Raw genomic sequence first — 24,190 nt, 5'->3', positions numbered from 1 at the left:
GACCACAGAAGAGCAACAGAATCTCCCCTTATTCATCTTTACATCAGATCAATGAAAACAGCATGTGGTTTGCTTTGTTTCAATATATACACCCCATTATTCCTCAGGCTGAATGTTATTATACACAAATTACCCTGTAAGATTACCCATCTCTCTGTGCAGGATAGGAATACTATTTCTTCTGTTTGCTGTAATTTTAGACATTGATGGCATTTTTTTGTATTTTGTGTAGGACAGGTGGCAATGTATTCATATTTCAGCAGAATATGATCACAGGTTACAGAATTTAAACACAGATGGTAATTTTGGACAGTGGTCTGGCACATGGCCCTCAACAGTAGATGTGCAAAAACTTCAGGCTAAAATATAAATTTGCTGAATATAAATTAGATGGGTGAAATCCTACCTGAGCGTATTTTAAAAGGCCCCTCCTTAAGACAGGGAAGACCAGAGTGAACTTCTGTAGCAGAGACAGGAAAACATAGGGCTCTAACTGTACTGATAAAGTCTGCATGTGTCGCATGAGTGTGGTAAATTTTGATTACGCATTACAATGTGACATTTTTTAGCAGCCATACCGCCTCACTGCTGAAGTTGGGCTTCACATAAATTCATACGAATTATGGGATTTGTTTTCTCAATCTCAAGAGGTGTGTGGTTACTACTGGACAGGGGCATCTTATTAATGTTGTAACATTTCGATATTGTGTCAGTTTGGCACCTCGTGTTCTATGAGAGCAGGTCTTGCATGCCATTCTATGAGCAATGCTATTTCTTTTTGCTCCAATAAGTTGTTTTGAACGTTAGAAAACCATAGGCAACTTGGCTGTTTTCAGGGACCCACAAAACCCAGAGTTAGCCTGTAACAACAGGTATAAGTGTTCCCCAATGGCAATGCCCTGTCCCTGACTCTTTCTTCCACGTCCAGGGGCAAAGCAAAGCTCAGAGACCAGACACGCTACAGTATAAATTATCTATGCATACCTTTTGTGGATGCCAGCACCGCATTTCATCAACAGATGTTAAATTGTGGAATCCTTTAAACAGCAATTCCAAAACTCCAATGCAAATATGAAACCTGTTGTATTTACTTTTAATTAAGTCTACAGCGTGAGAACTGGAGGCCTGCAGAACTCAGACCGATCACTTTTTCATTGCGTGACTTTTGGACCAAATCAAAAGGATGGAACATTTACAGTTGCTACAGGAGTAAGCCAAACTCACTGTGAGTCCCGGGTACTTATGCTAATTCTGACTGATATCCAAGCAGCAGGAGCCTATGGCAGAAATGCAGGAACACTGAGTAAGGACAGCACTTCCAAACATGGAGTGATTGCATTGTAATGAATGAATGCATGCAATGTATCCTGGGCTTTGAACTGAACACCACATCAAAAAGAGCTCTCACTCCTGTCAAGCTAAGAAAATGCATGATGACTACAAGAATGCAATTATCTTGATTTTAGGCTTGTGCCCAATTTGTTTATGAGAAGACTGAATCCTCTGGCAAAGTACTCTAATTTGTACTTCTGTAGACATTTATGCATGTTTGCCTTTCAAAAAAAATCTTTATCATTGCTGTTTGTACATTGGGAAGATGGATTTCACAGAACAACAAGGACAAAAGAAAATTATACTGATGAGAATAAGGCCATTCCACACATCTTGGCTTGTAATTTTGCCTCTATTTAAGGTAATGCAATATACTTTTATTTGCTTCTTTTGGATTAAGAAGAATATTAAACACAATAATAAAAAACTAGAAAAAAAAAACAGAAATTATGTTATTGATGAATTTAAATGTAAACAAATACATTTTTCATTCGTGAATGTCTTCTGTTCTAATGTAATTATCTCATTAGTTAACTAAAGACCCCTTCCAAACTATGGACACAGCTACAACAACAAGCCACTACTGAACATTTTAATGGATTTAAGTATATTAACACAACCACAGATGCCAACAGTTAGCCATCTGCTTCAAATGGCTGACAAAGCCATACCCCTCACCACCCAAAATTCAAAAGAAAGTCAGACAAAAAATGAACTTCCCTGTCTGACACACAATCCTTTCAAGCTTGCACCCTGGATTTTTTCCCTCCTTTTCCTGTGATTTTTCTCATTTACTTAGCAGAACTTGCTTGCCTGTAATGCTTCTCTCACAATTCCTTGGAGCACTTCAGTCATAGACCATCTCATTTAATAATTTAATGCAGAGTTAAGTAAAAAAAGGGTCATCATATATCAAACTAATAATACTGTTTTCCCCAGACATTCTGTCAGTCTTATTCTGTAGAAAATAATACTAATAAAATAAAAATGCACATGGAGCCTTGCTGGCTTAACACAACGCTTATCTGGGACAGAAGCAGTTAATGACCTTCCCATACCTTTCCCAGCCCTACTGTATTACCATTATCATCATGCTTAGATAGTTCGGTATGAGAATCTCAATAATCACTGCTCCGCAGATCACATGCTTCACATTGGATCCAACTCAATTCATCTGCAGAGGTAATATTGGAAATACATGAAAGACATTGCTCACTGCCTTGCAGATACGAGGCGCTCTGGCCTGTCTGGAAAGCGAAGCAGAACCCTCCTCTGCCTGAGCCGTGTTTGACTGGACCGCTCTAAATTATCCCCCCCCCCCCACCAGACTAGAGTAAAACAAAACATCCGTCTCTGCTGTAGAAAGCCAAAGAAAGCTTTCCTTTTGGTCTCTGACAATTAGGACGGGAAGTGTCCTGCACACTTCTGATACGGGGTCTATTTAAAGGGCACGTCTGCACTGCTGGCAACAGCAGCAAGATTCAGGAAATTTATACATGACCTTCCTGCACCTGAAAATAAAATACGGCACAACATGAGTCCCTTAAAACCTTTCATATCAGGGTTCAATTTGGCATATACTTTTTACATCAGTCCTTTTTAAAGCATCAGCAGATTTTTGACACTGTTTCAGAACATAACCTTGCGTATGCCAACAGTTTTATGAATACAGAGTGGGTGAAATCAGGTGATAACTCAGAGCCACTGACAGTTGGTTACTCTCACATCAATGATGCATGCAGACTCCAGTTTTACTGCCTTTTACAGGCCATCTGCAAGGCATTTAAATCCCATACTTCCACAGTCGACACCGATCATAGCGTTTGTATTCTGTCAAGATGGGTTAACAGGTGCAATGGAACAGATGACAGAGTACTCATTATAGAATGCGTAAGATGTGGGCCACGTGCCTCCTGTACTACAAGTTACATTTTTACAAGGAACTTTCTGCAGTATGGCATTTATGACTTATAAAGCCATAGCTAAACCAAATGTATATCTCAGATATGTTGTATTGTTTTTGTTTGTTTGGTCTTTGGACCTCCCCATCCCAAACACACTGTACATAAATCGTAATTACAGAGTGATTACATCTGAAATTTACCACTCATTTTCCACAGCTTTTAAAAAATACCAAGAGAAGAAATCCCCCATACCTGACTCGGGTCGTTTATTCTGGCTTCTTTTGGTCCGATGGATAACCCTGTCACTTTCTTCTGTGAGGCGCCAGTCCTCTTTAGTGTTAATTAAAGGTGACCTCTCCTGTTGAAGGACAAACGTTGAGAGGAATAAATGAGTCATGGTATCATGTTTACCATTAGAAAGGTAGGAGGTCCTTAAATGCTATAGCCAGCTGCAAAGGACAGCAACAAAAACAATACCATATTAAGTATTAATGTTAGAAGAGTCTGACTATAACTCAACAGAGATAAAAAAAGTATTCACTTTGCCATCAGTGGTAAGCAGTGTTTAAAGTGATGAAGTGGATAGTAGTCAGAGCCAGTAGTCTTTCTAGGATGTAAATCAGGCCAATATTTCACAGCAGATCCATATTGGTCAGCTTTGTGCTGCTTTTGTATTTATGAGACCCTGTTCACATAAAACATAATTCATGTCAAATGCTACCCACGTTCTTTCCATCCCTTATCTTTGGAGGAAGCGGGGAGAAACACATGTCTTGGAGATGAGTGAGTGCCCTCATTATCCATGTCTTATATTTTGAATACACCTGCTGGACCACACTGTGGAAAACCCTTGATGGCAATGGAAGACATCAAGCCTGTGCGATATGGAACACCATGCAGAGGAGAGAGTCTAGCAGGCCTCCGCGGAGTTATATCCAGAGCAGGCATGTCCTGCACCAGATGGCGGGCTGGCTATGCCGCTGGATGCCACCGCTGCATCTGGCCTCAACTGCTGCCAAGACTCCTTAAGAACGATGGATAGCTTGAATTAGCTGGATGATACTGCAGATGTGTTGCAGCTCGCTCACTGAAAAGCACAGAGTTCATGCCAAATGTTAGCAGTTGCCACAGAATACACGGCCTGTCAAAGCTTTAGTGCGCACTGTTTCACTTTGCACAGGTCATCCAACCTTTCTGTCATACGCTTAGCATGATCTGCATTCAGCCAACCCATGAGTACAACGAAAAGTTGATGTCAATGTTTATAGCTATGATTGAACAGTGCTTTTAATTTCCATGAATCATTCTATTCTAGACCTCCCTAATGTGTTACTCTTAGAAATAAAGCCACTTGTCAATAAAAATGTTTTGAAAAATAATCCTCAGCCATTTCTAGCAACCTTGAAAACAAACGTTCAAGCTCTTCAACTGGCTTGAAGTTCAAAAACACCTAAAAGTTCTTGTACTGTTGCTGAAACAATTGGATCAGTAAAAAAGAAATAATAATAGATAATTGAGATAATGACTTTGCATGAGAGTAATATGATCTATAGATGGTAATATAAGGTAACATGACCTATATGCAGGAACTTGCATTGAGTGGGTGGCTGGGTTGGGTGGGGGGTTGAGGGGTTCTTAAGCTCATGTGCACAGTCCTGCCAATAAGCATAAGTTTAAATAAGGATGGGTTACAGGAGACAAGGTCTATGCAGGATTAATTGAGGGACTGTCAAAAAGTGCTACTGCACAAAGATCTTCAGATTTTATTGCAAATTCACAGTAATAGACACAACATCACATGAGACATGCAACACAGACTAATTTTACTGGCCACTTATTTATACTGCACTGTGCTGAAAGTTACATTACATTACATTACGTTACATTAAGTTACTCTGGATAAGAGCATCAGCTAACTGCATGTAATGTAATTATAACATGGACTCCCAAAACACAAGATAATTGCACATTTGTTTGTCTGAAGGGTCAGAGACACAAATCAAATACAAATAAAATATATTTAATAGGGCACATGCTTCTTTCATAAAGTCCTGTACCAAGAAAGGAAAGCAGGTCTCACAGGTAGCTATGACATTCCTAAATCCTAACTTTGGCATCTAAAAGTGCTAACAAATATCTGAAAGACAGTGTTAACACTTGAGTGTGGGAAACATAAATTCTTGTGCTTTTTGGAACACTTTAATACATTTTGGAACAGTTTTGGAACCCAATAAGCAATTATGATATCAATGCATTAATACCTCATAATTAAGTGTTGGGAGGGTGCTATGTCAAGTGTCTGGTGATGGCTGTATGGCTGTGTTCTAGAAATATCTTCTCATTTCTCATGTTGTTCATTTGTGTAAAAGACACCCTAGTAAAGAAATGTAAAACTGACTAATTTTTCTCAGAAATACTTCCAGGCTACAGTTTTCTTTTGAGGCACGCTGCATTTTATGTCTTTACACAACAGAGCAATGGTTTCAAACTGGTGAAAGTTTAAATGAACCTGAACGCGTGAATGTCTGGAAAGTGGTTAGTTCTTTGGGGTGTAAACATGCCCTTTGAGACCAGTCAAAAGGTATTTGTGGCATTACGGCAAAGGGACAGCCATTTGTTTACTTTGTCAGTTCTGTGGCTGTTTCTTATTTTTTGGAATGCTGTGGATTCAACAGACCGTCAAAAACACTTGGGATTCTCTGTGGTGGTGGTGGTGGAGGGTTGCGCATTATACCCTTTTTTCCATTTGGCTGCCTATTTTTGTATAGGCATTATGAATGGAGGTTTTGAACTAACTAGCCTCCATTTCCTTTAGCTAGTTTTTGGATTGCACCTCTTTTTTTCCCCATTGAATAAACAATTACAAAGAAGGATTTTTTTTCCACATGAAGACTGTGTATGACAGCAGCATTGGCAAAAATCTGTGAAGGCAAGGAAAAGCGGCGGAAACCAGCATGCCAAAGAACGTTCATTCCTGTCAATGAGTCACTGCAATGTATTGGGGTGACTGTCACCAAGCCAGAAGGGCCTTGTTTTGGTTTTCATACACACTTACATTAGCTTACACACACGCACGCACGCACGCACGCACGCACGCACGCACGCACAGGGACAGGGACAGTGCTGGAGAGAATTTTGAGTCACATAACTGACTGAATAAATCTCACAGTAGAGACTGAGCAAAACCTTTTGGGGTACAAAAAGAGAGATACCTCAGGAAACAATGACACAGAAGATGCTTGGAGAAAAACAGAGGAAAACTTAGACCACACAAAAAAGGGTGATGGAGTGTGATTTTGTTACCGCACTCAATATATATGGGAAAGTAATACCTGTGGTGGATGTTCCTGCAACCCCTCTTGTAAGCACCCTCCTTTTTTCTGCTCTTTTGAATACTGATTAAACAAAGAAAATGTGTATCCAGCTTCCTGCCAGATAAAAAATTGGAGGTAAAGACCATGAGGCAATGAACACAGTGAAGGACATTGGTCTTTTGTGTGTGTCATCGCTGCTGTAACAGATCCTGTAATTGGAGCCTATTTTGTCTACATTCCCATTTACTACTCAGCTGGTCATCACTGCTTTGAATTTGACCTTTTAGAAGAGGGACATCAATCGAATGGATAGATAGTAGACAGTGAAATAGGACTATACAGTCTGGAACCAGACGTATTAAAGAACAGCATGAATCACTCATTGGCCAGGATTGCAGGTCTAGTGTATCATAGCCTGAGAAGCTTCAGACCTTTCCATATAGACTAATATAATATATAGACTATTTAAGTCTCATATTCTTCTTGAATTTTTGTTAAGAATGTGATTTCTCGCTCATGTTCAAGGATGTGACCCGAGTATCTGACTCATAGGATTCATTAACAGATTACAAGGTTCATCACAGGGTTTTCCAGGAAGTACATGGTGTTGTAAAAGCAGAGACTGCCTGAACATGTGCAAAGATGACTGTAAGGTAAACTAGTCATTTTTTCCCCAAAAGAACAGCCTTAAGCACCCTGTAAAAGAGGAGGTACAGATATTGATGCCACATATGAGGTAAAGGGAGAAGAACTTGCATGAAAGAGTTGTGTAAATCAATGTGTCTTCCTCTTCTTCATTCTATTTGTTGGTAGGAGAAGACCACATGACCAAGGCTGTTTATCCCACCTAAACCCCCATTGCAGCCCTTAACCCTCCCGTATAAAGCAAAGCAATCCAACTATTTGAGGTAAATGGAAGATTGCCACAGGAAGCTGTCTCTCAGGAAGAGGAGATACTAACAATAAAATGAGGAGGATTCCAGATGTCTGCACATTTATCACTCTGGAACGGGTCCAATGAATCACAACCAGACATCGTGTTAGAAATGTAATTTACACTGAGAGATCCTAACGTGTTATCTGTGGATAGGAAGACCTCAGAGGGAAATGTACCAACTGTCAATTATGATCGTTTTGCCAGATAATTCACATATCTTTATTGACTAATACTGACCAATTGACCAATACAAATACAATCAGTTGCATTGTCTTGGCATTGCATTGCTGGGAGGACAAAGGGACATCAGAGAAATCAGACTGCAAAGTCTCTTTTGCAAGGAGCTGCAATTAAGTGTCTTTTAATACTGCCATCTTAAAAAAATTCCAAGGAAGGTCTCCTTCACTGCCCCATTTTCAATGGGTTTTCTACATATAGTTTGATGCCTTTACCTAATAGGATGGGGCGAAAACCAAGATAACACTAGAACCCACCTTCTAACTAGAGCACATTTTTTGTTGAAAAACATCTGTGGTGTTCACATTAAAACACGTTTTCTTAAGTTGGCCTGGGATAATCCTGATATACTGCAATACTGCATGACTTCTTGAGTTGGGTATGAAAAAGGGATTGGAAAGCAGAAAGGTTCAGCCAGTTTTTAACAATGAGCAGCACCACCCACAACATCATGCCAAATCCTTCATTTTCACGGCACCCTATTGATTTACGATGCTGCTGCATTCCTATGAGATGAAAATCCATGTCTACATCACTATGATTATATACTCCTAAGGTGATTCTGATCCACAGGTATGACTGCATCAGCGTTTACATGGCTGTGCCGAGTTCTCTCTCCCATCTACAAACTAAGGACAGACGTTTAAATACGATGGCTGTGTTCACACTTTCAAGCTTTGCATAAAGTTTTTTCTCACACATAATGAAAGGTGTTCTTTTGACTCCATGGGGTAAGTGCCTTGGTTTTTTTTTTCTTGGAATTAGTTTTCTCTGGGACACTAATACCCCTTTAGATGATATGAAGATGTGGGGGTTGGGCAAAAAAATGGGCTTCTAGTCAGCAGTCAAAAGAAACCTGCAGGCAGGCTTCAGGGGACACCATCCCTTCCTCTTCCAAATCCTGGAGTTCATCTCTAGCCCTGCACCTGGCCAAAATTAAAACAGGGCACGACAACAGAAGAAAAAAACAGAGGCCGGAGTTTATTTTGTTTATCGGTGGGCCTTTGATATTCCAGCCAGCCCGTGAATGGGGAGTGAGGCCAAACTCCTGCTAACTTGACAGGCACTCATTATGGGCTGAAGAGGCGAACGCTCACACATACTGCCTGAAAAATGCTGGCCTGTCAGTGTATTTTAAGATATATGGTGCTACTTGCTTTGAAATGACCATAAACGTAAATATGCTCAGCACCCCGTTTGCACGTCTAACTGTTTAATATCACAGATTCTCTGCAGAATAAATCCGCTTGCATTTTTTATCCATTATGCCTCGTCTTGTTTAATGGTTGAAACAATGCAACCTCTTTGCAGAGTACTTTTCCAGGTTTTTTCATTAGGGTAATGCACTGCAGCTGTTTACAGAACAAGGTGGCCTTGCCAGAGTTTTCAGTCTTTTTTTTTTCAGTAAAACTACAGGTACCAGGTTTACAAAGTTTGTGTGTGTGTGTGTATGGGGTCAGGGGTGGGTGATCCCATCATAAAGCTTACAACATGCACATGAAATGAAACAAATACAAATGTTTGTTCTTCAAAGAAAGTGGAGGATACAGACTGCCCTGCTCATTCACTGAACTCTTTTAAGCCTCTAAGTAGTCCAAAGACCCAAGGCTCTCCCCAGGCTCCTGGTAAAACAAGTCTTTAATTTGGCACCAGCAACCTCGGTATACAGCCTGCACATACGAAAGGGATACGTCAGTCACAGCATCCTGTTAATCACTGCACATTATCTACACTTAAAGTAAACCCTATACAATCATATGCAGATCTGAAGCGTGATCTGAGCCAGCCAGCAGCCGGTGGGGGAAAAATGGCTATTGAACAAGATCACCGGATTAAGCACATAAAGCAATCTCAGATATAAACCAATCACACAGACCAAAGTCTTAAAGGTATCTGGTTTCATGCCGAGTGGATTAAGAATTTGGTTTGCAGCATTCAGCAACCGCACTTGCCCTCTTGTACAGATATCGTGTAACAGCGTGAAGGGTTTTACTCACTTTCTTCTTTTAGTTAAAATCACTGTGTTGAGGGATCTCTCTGATTTACAGGCCTAACAGTATTTTTTTTTTTTTGCATAGTGCAGAGCACTGCTCTGTCAAACAAATCATGTGTGTTTGGAATGCTTGTAAAAATGGCCAAAAGCCTTAAGGTCTTCAGTGCTTAAAGTCAATCTAATTAGAGTAAGGCATTGTAAAGTGTTTGTGCACTTCCATGTTAAAACACTCAATAAAATTCTGATGCACAGTATACAATGGGTATTTATAATCTATATAATTTATATTTATTTTAATTAAAGGTCAAAATGCCATGCTCAACAGAGTGAAGATTTGCTAATTTACAGATGAGCTCTGGAACAAGTTCTTGAGTTAAAAGCAACCAAACTCTTACATTTTCAAGATTTTATTTAAAAATATCACATGACACAGTGAATAATACATCACTTCAACACTAATAATGTTTTGCAGTTGTAACTTCAGCGCATACATAAATCATCATGTCTAAAAATGTGCATTATGCATCACTTTATGCACCATTTTTCCCACATATACAGTGCTGATACATTGGAAGAAAATCCTCTGCCATGTTAAGGAGCATGAACTCATGGGGATATGTCTTTACTTTTTATCTGTAATGTGTGTAGGCACACAATAAGAAACATTACAGTAGCATCTGTCAGAACAAGACAGGTTCTTCTAAGAGAACCCTGGCATTGTTAATAGGAGTTTTAATGGACAGAACATCATGACAAAAACTCTCAACATACTGATGTAAGAGTACAATGTGCTTGGTGGAGGGCAAAGCTTAACATATTTGCTCATATTTCAAACCAACAATCCTATTATATTTAGTGTGTGTGTGCACAGTACTTGGTCATTTTTGAGAGTGAAGTAAAAAAGCCTAAAAAAACAGGCAGGCATTGATCTCTGACCTCTGCACCTCTACAACTCTACCATCAATAATACTTGCAAGTATTCGATTCTATTGTGTTTCAGAAATAGTTTTTCCAACGCAATGTGATTTAATATTATAAGCAAATATAAACCTGCAGAAAACATGCTGAACCAAATACAACCAACACAGGGAAATTCAAAACTTATTAACTATTTATAAGGGTATATGATTGCACTGTTTTTATTACCACTTTAATAACTCCTATCATTTGCAAGGAAGCCACACCTGTCCCGAGTGAGTTACATGGGTTACATTTCTGCACATTAACCATTTCTACATCTGAATTTTGACAGAAGCAACTCAAATTAAGCAGCTTGCTCAAGGATGAAAAGACAATGGCCTCCCAGGGAATTACATCTGCAGCCTTATCATTACAAGTCCATTCCTTTAACCACTACACCAAACTGCTGCTTTGTGTCATAGTTTGGGATGTAATTTTACAACTGAAATAGCTCAACTCTGCAACTCACATACTGTTTGACACAGAAACTGATGCAAACACTTGTTATCCAGCATTTGCAGAGTTAAATCAGTCCTAAATCAGGACAATTGAGGCAATTGGCGAGCGATGTGTGAGCGAAAGGTGAGATAATAAGAAGCGGGCGGAAAGGATACTACTGAAAGGGACATAATGATAGAGAATAAATAGATCAGACAGGCAGGGGGGGATGCAAAACCAGAAAGAAGAGCCCTGGGGAAGACAGGAACTCTTTCCATTCTCTTAACGGTGCGCGTGAATTATCACAGAAACGGATGCTGACCTGCCAAACGTTAACCTAATAAGATGGGCCTTGAAAAGCCAAAGAGACATGTTGTCTAGACTGTGCAATATGACTCTGTTGTGAGTGGCAAAGCAGTTCTATGCAGGTAACTGTTTCCAGTGCGTTTTAAATTGCACTTTTCAGAAGAGGACATTGTTATCTCATCTATCCTGTTGCAAAGGAGAGACTCAGGTTGGTACGGACCTTTTACTTTCCGCCAGCAAACAGGGTGGCGAGAGAACTAGACAACTGTACATGATAAATACAGTCGACCCCGACTGAACTTGCGGCAGCGACGAGACCATAAAGGTCAATTTAGACGTATTCTGCCACCTGGCTTTCATTAAACATGGGAAAGGCCTGCACTGGTGAGGGCATTTATTTTATTTACAGCAGACAGGTCTCTCCAGGAGCCCAATGCTAAACAGACAGCCAATTGTCGCGGAAAGCGCACATTAGCTGCTCTCATCCGGGGGGCATGTCAACCTCCGCTTGAGCCGCTGCTTCGAGCAGGCCGCACGCTCTGGATTTGCCCATTTAGATGTTCGAGCTGATTTAAAGCCATGTTTGCCAGATATGCATTCTGTTCAGGAGCCAGGCCCAGCGGGGGTTTGCATCTCAGCCAGGCGCATTGGGCAATCACAGGAGGGGCCGGAGGGCAGAAGTGAAAACGAAGGTAAGAGACAGACTCCACTAATTCTGCGATATACATATAAAGAGGCCCCCCAGGGACCCTGCTTCCCCCCCCCGCCCTCAGTTCATACATGTTGAGTGAAAAATGTCTTCCTTCAACTTTATAAATAGAACGAGCCCGTCTGGAGGGCCAGAGTGACTGGCTGCAAGAAAATGCTACAAACTAACAAGGACAATCCACCTCGTATTTTGTACATGAGGAAAAAGCTCATCTGAGTGACAGTCCTGAATGCTAATTCTTCTATGGAGTCCTGCTTTGACATGTACAGCATTTTTGGCACGCACAGGAATGCTATCACATTTGGGAGTGCTATGTGAATGTGATGCCAGGGAAAAAAATATCATAGCTGGGGGCTACCGTTTTATTGATTTGTCTTCAGTCCTTGCATGTCCCCTGTTGATGCAGAAACCTCTCTGATTCTGATATTCTAGGTTATCAGATTATCCGGGACCACAGAGCTCATCCATAATGCATGGGAACTAAAGAAGGCAAGGGGGACCCTGGCCAAAGCCACACTGCAGAGAGATGATGGGTGTTCGGTGTTCTAATGGGGTTCTTGGAGTGCATCATCTTGGATAAAGATCCAAACAGAGCTTCTTTCTGGCTGAAGCACCATCAATGAAATATTGAAATCCACTGAGACTTAACGAACCCGTCTACTACTGTTGACAGGTTCTGTTCAATTAAGAGAGAATGGCGGCTTCTTTGAACAGAGGCAGGTTTTAAAGAATGATATACTGTTGCCAATCATTACATCATTCTCAAAACCTTTGTTTGCTTTGTATTTACAATTATATGTGTGACCACTGCACGAGAACCTTTTTACCCACTGAATGATGCAGCAAGCTCGATATTCCTTTTAACATTCTAAAGGGTCTAGTTCATCAGCTGACAGATGCTGTCTAGTAGATACTTTATAAATTGCCCATGTATTATCATTATTAGAAGTAGTAGTAGTAGTGTTAGTAGTAGTAGAAGGAGTAGAAGTAGTATTTGTATTTGCATTTGCATTTGCATTTTAGCATCATTGAGGATGTACATAATTCATCTACCCACATCTGATCAGCCCTCCCACTGGGTCTGTCTGAGAAGAACAAAATGAACACTCCAGCAGAGCAGGATTTTCTTAAAATAGTTCATGGTCACTTGAATGGTATAGAGCCACAAATTGAACTTAATGTTCCTGTACGAGTCGTTTTGGGGCTGTGTACAGCACAGGGTTTTTCTCAATCATGTTTACAACCTTCTCTTCCTTATCATCCATCAAAATGTTTATCTTTTTTCCCTCAAAAGCATAGGATCAAACAAAGAACTATTACTCCGTTGTGTGTTCTGTTTCTGTTTACTTTCTGCTACAGAAGCTGGAACAATACGCTACAACCCAAACACGGACGTTATTGGTACCCCAGGTGTCCCTCACGCCTCCAGTTGGCTAAGGTATATTCAATAAGTGCTTAAGATCCTATTTATAAACCTCTGAACAAAATGAATTGTGTCATTTCTAGTTCAATTCAAACTTCCCAAGTACACTGACTGGTCAGGTCCCTATGACTCCATAAGATTTGACTTATGTACTTAACCAGTGAGGGAGTACTTAATGGATCCAAACTTCATGACAAGGGAAATGCATCAAGTGAAGAGTGAAGAGGAAAATCTACAGCAAAGAAAAATAGTTGTTTATGTTATTCGGTCCTTTCTGCGTGACATGTATACAATCTGCATTGCCACTAATGCGTTTCTGAGTTCATGTACTATTCACAGTAGCTACCTTGGTTTTCGCGTTCACATTCTTTCCACTTTCAGACATAACTGTCTCTGCCAATTCTTTGCTGCTAGTCAAAATTTAATTTGTAATTGTAAATTTTATATACAATTACATCCAAACACCCAAATTTCAATTTATGGAACATTTCAAGCTCTTCCTCATGAATCATTTCTGGAATAAACACAACTGCTACTGTTTATGTCATAGAATATGGAGTGTATATAGAAATAGATGTAAACTATTATTTCTGGACCATAAGGACCAAACATAATTCCCATGACTCTGTCAATGGAACCCCCTATTCAAGGGACCTTCAGCTGAGAATCACATCCCTTTTGGCATTGTTTTGGTAACAGGGCTCGGTACTTGGGGGTGAAGAATCAACTATATCCGATCAGGGTCAGTTCCTGTGAAATCAACTCAGCTTTTGCATGATTCTCTCAGTTTTCCCTGAATGGCAGTTCTGTTGCAGTCAATGCTGAGGTGAAAATTATGGAGGCAGAGTTAATTAAAGTCATCCTCTCTTGACATTTCTGTTCCTGCTCAAGGTCATCACAGACACAATCTGTCATAATAAAGCTCATAATTTACATAATTAGGCAACACTAAGAAACCACCTGACTATTAAAATATTACATTTTAAAATATTAATACTTATATTCTCAATACAATACAGATTATAGATGTTCAGAAATATGTTTAAAGGTGTCCTCTAAGGAGGAGAAAATATTATGATGTGAAACCATCATGCAGAGCATTTCAGCCCTACTAAGACTGGAAAGGTTGTCACCCGGACTAATGTTTCTCCAGGAAACTGTAACTGAGAGGAAGAAATCACTGTAATCTTCTATAAAGACTCTTCTCATTTACATATAAAGATTACGTACAAAAGAAACTACTCAAATTTTACTGATGCTGATTTTTTGCAATTGTACTACCTTCAATTCTGTTCATCATCAACATTAACCTTTACGTTGGCACCATGAACATCAAAGGTCTACTCATTAGAGGAAAAAACTAAGCTCTGAACCCATGCCAGTATAATTTACTTTAATGCTTTAGGAACAGTACTTATATGTAAAGTGTTTTAGAGCTATGCATGCCACATGTCAAAAATGGCCTCTGTATGAATACAAATCTCACCTGCAATCAAGTAAGAAGTTCCTTTCACAGAAACAAGAGAGTCAGATTGAACTACTGACTGGAATAAATGGCTGCATGATTTCAGCCCTGAAACAGTAGGTATAATAACAAGAATGTTGGCTTTCTCCTTAAAACCTTCTCTGAGCACCTCTTTGGCAAACATAAAACATGACAACTGTCACTGCGACTAGATTCATTACACACTTTTTTGAGACAATGCAGCCTTCGTCAGCCAACCGCTCCTTAGATAAGGATCTGACTTAGGGGGTGTTGCAACTCCATGAATCAGATGCTCCTATCCCCAAGGCACAACATGACACAGAACAGTTTTGCAAGCCTCTGTCAAAAATTATACATGCAGCATTTTAGCATCAATTTTTGGCACTGGAACAAATTCTGAATATAACTGTTGTGCAACAACAGTTTTTGAATGATATAAGATCACCTCTGACACACATATAGGTAAGACTGGCTTCTGCAGCTTTGTGAGAAGAGCAGGTTGTGATCTTATTGTCTGTTGGTCTACTATTTGACAGAATAAGCCAAAGAAATCATAAATAATTTACATTTTCACAGGAAATTCACACTGTTCAGCAAACCAACAGCACACCTGTAAATTTAACATAAATGGATAAATAAAAATAAAATACTTTTCACTATGTCAAAGAAAAATGTTTATATGTTTATGATTTTGCCCATGTTTGCGTTTGATTAATGGACTGGGTGCTTGACTGAGCCTGTTTGGTGAATGGTTTGTGAATTTTCCTGGATATGCCTGGCTTTTTATTTTATTCAGTGTTGTGGTTTGTATTGTTGGGCCATGAGGTGTAGATCATGGGATTGTCCAGCGAAGATGTATGAGAAAGGAACTTCGATAAGTTGATCATTGATCACACAGAGACAGATGTGGTCTGAACCATGGTCAGACCACTGCATTAGTTTTATGCCTAGGTTAACATATGGACATGATGGACTCGCCCAAACACAAGGTGAAATGAGCTGCACTCAAACCTTGGGTCAGTTTCTATTCAGTGACACACATTATAGAGTAACATTGTCATTGTCATGAACCTATGTCGATTTGACAAAAGTATGGATAGCTAACCAGACACTTGCACTGAAAACAAACAAACAAACAAAAAAACTGCACTCAAACAATCCAGGAAGTGGTCAGTATGTATAAACGACATAAGAAAAATCTAAAAAACGAACAAGCAAAAAACCCTAAACACATCCACCCTAACCATCACAGGGATTAGGGCAACAGGGCTAGGGTAAGAATGTGTGAGCAAACCCTTGTGGAGGTGGCCTCTCATTTGTAGTGCAGGGAACAAACTAATACATAGCATCTGTTATCGTGGGACATTATTCCTATTCAGCACAACAAGCAAACACCAGAACACCAAAGGGGCTTTTGTTCTAACGGGCTGTCAAACATGGATATGGTATGGACCTAACAAGGTCAAATTTCTCTGGCACAATCAAGTTTGATCAGGAATAAACTTTGTCATGTCATTAGTCTCGAACGTTTGTACATTGTAAGTGGGGAGGGGGTGGGGGGCAACACATGCAATGCATTACGGCCTTTCAAAATAAATTAGATACGTTTGTAGCAATTTGAGTGTTCAGCACTGCTTTAGCCATCTCCGTTGGAAGGTGTCCCAGGTCAAGATGGCAGCGAGCAGGGACTTGCATTCTTGTATTGCTATTCTGTATTTTTTAAATTGTTCCTAGTTACCACATCACATTTGATTTACTCACTTAAATCAGTTCAATTGTCATTTGAAATTACTTGTACCATTATGCTGATTTACAGCAATTGTCCACTGTTAGCTAGACAACCATGATAGTTAGCAACTGCTACATCCAGTGACTTCAAAAAATTTTAAGGAAGGGGCATATTTATAATTAAACCTTAGGTTAACTTTCCTTCTTTAAAAATAATAATGATAACAAAGGTAACAACTACAATAATGAGAGTAGAAATGGTAAATATGTTGCTCTCATGTGCAAATCAAACTGCCTAACTACACCCTGCAGTACCTATGCATTATGGACAGTTAAAAATCTCTCTTTAAGTCTTTGGCAGAAGCCAGAACTGTGAATTGCAAAAAACGTACTTGTGTTGATGTACAAATATGTAGCAAGCTTTGAAACCTCATTAAGAAAGATATGTAGAGTTTAAATATACAACATGGCCGATTAGTCACAATGCCACCAACTGGAAGCATACTGGAAGAGTTGGTGTTATTGTTATTATATTAATCTAAAAATGTATTATTGTTACCATTATTATTGAAGAGAAATGCCAACAAAATATTCTGATATAAATTTTAAGGACCTCCCTTAAAATATTGGTTTACAATCCTCTGGAGAAAAACAAGGAGCTGCTTATACTCATGTTTCCAGCAGATTACTGACTACCTTGAATGAATGATGCAATATGTCAGGGCATGCAATCTAAACTCAGAGAGGCAGATTCACTATTCATGCATACAAACATTGCGTGTGGATAGTGTGCATTTTGACAAGCATTTTGAAATTCATCAATCTGTTGTTAGCTGGAATTTGCTCCTACACAACAAAATTCATGAATGCTCCAAACCACTAAGCCATCAACTTAGTGCTCATCGCACCCTAAATACATAATTCCCAGAAAATTGTGCAAAACATGCCCTGAACTAAATTGGGTTTGAAAATTTAACTGGGATTAAAATAGATAGATAGATAGATTGATTGATTGATTGATAGATCATCACTAGTTTATCTTTTTGAAGCATGCTTCATTCCACCCTTGTATGTACTCCTGACTAACACCACCCACAGAAAAAAGAGAAATAGGCTACAATTCACATCTTATCTCTGTATCAACTTTGTTTACTACTTATGCAGTAGTTTGTGCAGGTCCTTTAACCAATCCATTTAATTTAGAATTCAGCCACATATGTGGCTCAATCCCACATTCCAAACCCAGTTCATGTTAAGCTTACGAACGTTGAAGATAATTTTGTATGAAGTATGCTTCGGCACCACCGAATCACCATTTTTTATCAGACTAGCGACTCATTTGAAATTTAACTTTAACTAAAATAAAAAGGGCAACAATTACAAAGGACTTCATTGACTGGTTTTACTGCAGTCTCCCTGGGCCAGTTGCAATGTCTTAAGCAAGGAATGAAACATCAAGTTCATAGCAATTTTTTTTTTTTTTTTACTACTCTTGTCCTGGAGGCACAATATTTGCTGTTTTCTTTCAAACTGAGCTCTCAATTAACATGATCGGTTAATGGCTCAATCAAACTTAATGAATTTATAGTTGAGTCAGAACAAAAAATAGTGGTGTGCCCACAGGATCAGGGTTGAGGCACACTGGTTTAGACCACAAGACCACCCAATTGTGCTTGAACACGAAAGGCTGTCCCCAGTCTTGTAGATTAGGAACAGCCGTGTCTGTTCTAGTGTTGAGTGGTCCAGTGGTTTCAACTCAATGTTTTAAACCCTGCAACGTTTGTCCTTTGCAATTGACCTCCTCTGTTTTGGCATCCGCCTACAAATGCTTTGTGATTCCTTGATGTGTAACCAAAAAGTCAATATGAAAAAAGAACACAGCTGTATTGTCCCACTGCTTTTCAGATAAGTACTTAGACAAGTTATTGCACAACCTTTGCCCACAAAACGTTTGTAAAACAGTGTGACTGTTAAAATTGTAGGGGCAGGGTGTTACTGGGTGTTACTTCCTGTATTTTTTTTGGTAAACTGGCAAGACTTAGATTTGCTTAGCTCCTTTTTGGCCATTCCTTCTCACAGGTTAGATCAGCCAGTAAATTGCCCTTATTTGCATTAGGAAGTTTGCTTTAGTTGTTCACAAAGGTTGTCGTGCAAACATCAGGACAGGGGCTGCAAGTTCATTCCTCCTTCTTCTTTAGTCAGGCCGAGAGAACACAAGGCAGAGCTGCATGGATCACAAACCATTACTTAATCCTGTTTTGGACTTCACTGAAAGCACTTAGCCTCTACCCGACCAGTGGACAAAACAAGAAGTAGGATATGTCATCTCCACCTGCTAGGGCAGCATATTACTTCACAAATATATTTCTCTCCAGCCACTCCAATACAGGCCCTAACACCACCTATTGAGAAAACAAATGTAAATATTTCTGTGCACAAGATCTTTATTCATGAATTTTTATCAGTCATCTAACTGGTTTATAATTAAAGCTATAGAATTTGATGGGTAATCTGATAGACTGCATTATGAAATGTGGATTATGGGTCATTAGACTAATATGAAGTCCAGAATGCAGAACAAGGTGCAACTGTTCCCTCATGCTCCTTTGACTGTACTGGAAAAAAAAAAAGTTTACAATAATTTGGCTTTCTAGGAATAGCCCTGTAGCTCCAAAGTTTATTTGTGTGAATACACAACCATAGATTGGTTCACATATACAGTAGTTAAACTTTCAGAACTCTTAGGTCATGAGTGACTTGTTATCCAGCCTTATTGTGCTTATTTATACAGCAAAGGATTTCCTTTTAGAAACCAAACAAGTTCTGTGTGATTCTCAGGCTTTCCTTCTGCTTTTCATTAGCACTGACATGGGTTTCCCTCAGACCAGTTCATGCCTAAAACAAGGTTTAAACATCTAAGAAAGAAAGAAAGAAAAAAAAAAAAACAGCACAAGCTAAATACTGAGTTTCCTGGAAAAGATCTAGATTGCTACATGCAAATCTGATCACTTTCAATTCCTTAAAGAAAAACAGATAATGGTTAATTTATCTAATATAACATTTTTCCAGACACCCAATGCTTTATGTTTAGAAGTGAATGGTCTTCTGGGTTTGTATATTTTCTAGCAAAAGCATTATGTAACAAGCCAATGCGAGCATGCTAACCTCTGTTTGTCTTGCTGCTGTCACCTCCCCCAAGGTTTTAAACACTTGTGGACAGGCTTGCAGTTCACTAGTTTTTCATTATTATAGGATTCACATGACAGTAAACATTCCAAGTATCATTTAGTCAACACAAAACCACACAGCTGTTAGAAAAAAAAAACAATGCTGTACTTTAAAGTTATTGCTATTTTAAAAAAGGTGTAAAATGGAGGTTTACTTCATCTGAAGTTTGAGAAGTTCCCCGTCCAGTGTTCTGAACAGAGAAAGAGGCATTGGGATATGTAACCAAGGGAGGAAACTAGCTCAAAAAAGCAAACCCTTTAAGCCACTCAGCAAGAGGTAATGAGTTCAGACTCTCTGTGGAGACATTAGGTTACTGTTAAAATCCAATTACGAACTGCTTCCTTTGGTACACAAAAACCAAAATTGTCAGAAATGTTTTCTGGCAGAAAGAATATTTTTATAGTACTTTGCGTGAGCACTTTAATTTCTTTCTCTCACATCTTTAACAACATTACTACTATAATCTAATAGTCTTACCCCACAGTCATTAATAAGTGCTTTGGGGGCACTATGAATGAAGCCTCCAAAAACATGGTATTTACATGTAATTATTACATATACTTTCAACTATTTACTCAAACTGTATTCAAGAAGAGCTGCAAACAATAATGAATTGCATTTATACAGAGCTCAAGGATTTCCAAGCGTCAAAGTCACATGATTTTCAATAATTTTGTTTGCGCCCCACATTCAGGGTCCATGGTGTACACAAAATGATAACCTTCGTGGAACTTCTCTACACGCTGGAAGGTTAGTGAGCTGAAATAGCATGCACCAAACAGCATTATGTCCAACTGCAGCGATCACAGCATCAGGCAAGCTGAAAGCACTTAGGGCCCTGGTCCTCACACAGTCTGAACCATGTTCTCACCTCATAAGCTCAGGATTCCACCCTGCTAATGCCCAATACGATTGAAGGGCTCATCTGTGCGAGAACCTCCAGATGTTCCTGCAGTCAGCAGCACTGTCCAGATGGTGAGCAGCTGAATCAGCAAACGTACAAAAACCAGCCGCTGGAGCTCAGAGCCTTCAACTGCAGTCCACTCTCAGAGCCCATCTTTGGTCATATGGACCATATTCATTTCAATATAATGTTGCCATGGTGTTTTTTTCAAACTAGCTGTGACATTGCAACAGCACAAAATACTGTTTCAATGTAGTGGGAATAAGATATGAAAAATGTGTGCTGCCAGAGGAGACCAAGGTCTTCCAGATGGATGCACTCACCCACTGATCCATCTATTTAGAGCGTGCAACCACCAACTATCATTACATTATTCTACCTTACATTACATTCATTTAGCAGACACTCTTATCCAGAGCAACTTCCAGCACAGTAGAACACAAGTGTATTCACAACTATCACCAGGCAACCATTCTGAGGAAAAGATTCAGAGTATCAAAGCACACCAAGATGTCAAACAAATAGTGAGTTCCCTCCATACCTTTTCCAATCCCTGTTCTTTCCTACTTGCACACCTGTGCCATCCCATCCACATGCTAAAAATGACGAGGGAAGGGAGACACTTTCTTCATAAAGACAGAGACTAGGTTGAGGAACATCTTTGGAGGTGCCAAGGTGCTGACATGCCAAAGACCAGGAAAAGTTTTCTTTAAAAAACACAATTCATTAGGACTTTTTCAGCTTTCAAGGGTTGTCAGACTCTTTGTCTAACAAGAAGATTGATCCATCTGACGCCATGTGCTCCTGTTTTTGAAACTCTCAAAACTGTGGTATCCGTAATCACGATTGTTTAACACTGACATCTGTGCAAAACAGCACTTGTAGTAAAATATTTACAGCTGCTTGAGAGTTTTCACCTCGAGTATTGCCATCTGGTCCAAATACCATCCACATGTGACAGTGTTTTTCTTTAAAAAAAAAAAAAAAAAAAAAACATGTGGAAGTACACAACAGGATGCAATGAGAAAATGCCAATCCCTTCAAGGAATGAAAGTCATCATTTTCTATTCAGGTAAAAGCAGCGGTTAGTTTACAACTGATTGGCTATTAAAAAAAATGTTGGGAGGGAGTTCTCAAAGAACGTTTCCAGTTCCTGGAAATGAAGAAACACCATGTAACAAGAAAAATCTGAGTGAAGATTCAATGTTGAGCAGGAGACTACACTTCAGCAGCTGAAGAGACATTGGGAAGTTGAAAATTGGGAACGCTGTAAAATGGGTAAAGACATTTCCAACAGCTGTCAAAACAATAAAAAGCAAATATCAGTCAAATCTGTTAAGATCTAACAAGATTTGTATGAAAAACAATTGCTTACAAAACTCATCTGTTGAACAGTTTGATTGATTTCAGATGAAATACTGATAGGCATGGATTTGACTACCACAGTAAGCTCCCTATTACTGCATATCTGATAGTTGTATGCTCTGTTTTATTGCTCAGTAAGCATCTGGTCCCATTTTAATCCCATTGACCTTACAGGCTCAGGTTTTGTGCATTCTCTTGAGTGTACAACATATTCTGTTCATGTCCTTCACTCTGCAAGTGGTGCCTCCCAATCTGCTAATCTGATACATCTAGACCGTGATGTGGCCTTCAACACAATAACTCTCCCTGTCCTCCAGTCTCCCTTGGCAGCAATGGGCAACTCCAGCACTTTTCTCAACTGTCAGGGCATACCTGGTGTCCTAGAAGGCTACCACATCAATTCGTTGGAACATCTCTACAGGGGTCCCCCAGGGTTTGGTCCTTGGCCTCCTCCGTTGTCTTTGCATACATGATCACTTTGCTCTGTCATTTCGTCCCATGTCTTAATGTCATGCTGATGATACTCTCTTTTGTACCATCTGATAATCATCTTATGCATATTGGCTTGCCAACCTGACATCTCATTGTGCAGGTGTAGTCATCACCTTTGACTCAGTTAGGTGAAGACCAAACTTCTGTATATTCCAGCAGACTCCCAGATTATCAAGACCCTTGGAGTGACACTTGACACTGATTAGACATACACGGACCCTACAGTGGCAATCAGTGGTACCTTCAGATTGCTCATATACAAGATCAGTAGTATCCACCCCTTCCTCACCGCCAACTGAACCCAACTCTTGCTCCAAACCCTGAGTCTCTCCTCACTGCCCTCCATGTGATGAAACCCATGCAGATAATTCAGAATGCAAGGAACCAAGACACCCCCTTGCTCACATCTCATCAGCTGTGAGGATGACGTGAGTGCATTGACAACTGGTTAGGGTCTTTTGAAAGAAAACAATTCAATAATATTAATCATTTTGAGCAGAATTTGACCAACTACAGAAAACAACCTAAAAAGCCATGACAAACCCAGGGCAAGTACAATGAATGTCTTCATAAGGAGAATAAATTGCAAATCAAGAGTCATTGAAAACAGTCATTTTTACACCCCTTTATACTACAAATAAACTATGCCCTTTCGAGGCAAGTAGATTTCTGACCAACTTGCCCAACTGGCTAAGTGAGAAAAAAACCTTAATGTTACATCCTATTGCTATGTAAGGATCAACCCTTAGAAAAGAGAGGAAGTGTCCTCATCAATAAAGCATCATGCAGTCAACCTGCTGGCAATCAAGTGGAGTTCTGCACTTTTTTGGCACTTGCACCCACATCATTACACTTTAATCTCCTTATTCAGAGGTCTGTTGTACGCAACACATAGTGCATCATTCTGCAGGTCTGCACCACATCAGAGTGGTCAACAGAAAACTTTTGTTCATTGTTTAAGAGCACTTCAGACCATTTCTGGCAAGATGGCTTAATATATTGCTGACACAATCTCATTCTGTTGCAGTGATAAACACTGGATCAACCAGGCTCCTGTGCGGTTATAGTGCCAGCAAACAAAACTAAATCCACTACCTAACAGTATAACTGCTGATGCTTAGGTTAGTGTGACCAAGCAGTTCAGATAGAGTAGCACTGGTAATGTGAACAACATGAAGCTGGACCACGATGACCAACATCTTCTCAAAGTGTTTTGACGTGTTGTCTCACAGATTATAGCCAATCGTTGGTAGGACAGAAATTTGTGGATGTGAACGCCCCAGTCACCCAGCTGTATCACAGTGGGTCATGACCACTTGATCAAACTGATACAAAAACACCTGAGCTAACTCAATTTTTCTAAAAACATAAATGTGTTGTGAGAGATGTACTATATATGGCACAGGTTTCAGAGCTACATTTAGGGATACTCTA

General features: G+C 39.6%; 1 protein-coding gene across 3 annotated transcripts in view; it reads right to left on the bottom strand.

The window, feature by feature from the left end:
- The window catches only part of eda (ectodysplasin A), a 68,260-nt gene that overhangs the window by 19,501 nt on the left and 24,569 nt on the right, over positions 1-24,190 (bottom strand). For all 3 annotated transcript variants that reach the window (XM_036524772.1, XM_036524773.1, XM_036524774.1), the window contains exon 2: positions 3,489-3,594. In XM_036524772.1, coding sequence (XP_036380665.1) covers positions 3,489-3,594 — 106 coding nt within the window. The remainder of the gene's footprint in view (positions 1-3,488; positions 3,595-24,190) is intronic.

This window comes from Megalops cyprinoides, chromosome 3 (assembly GCF_013368585.1).
Source record: "Megalops cyprinoides isolate fMegCyp1 chromosome 3, fMegCyp1.pri, whole genome shotgun sequence".
NCBI classification, from domain to species: Eukaryota; Metazoa; Chordata; class Actinopteri; order Elopiformes; family Megalopidae; genus Megalops; species Megalops cyprinoides.
Note: the sequence above shows the minus strand (reverse complement) of the source record. Positions and strands in the feature narration are given on the sequence as shown.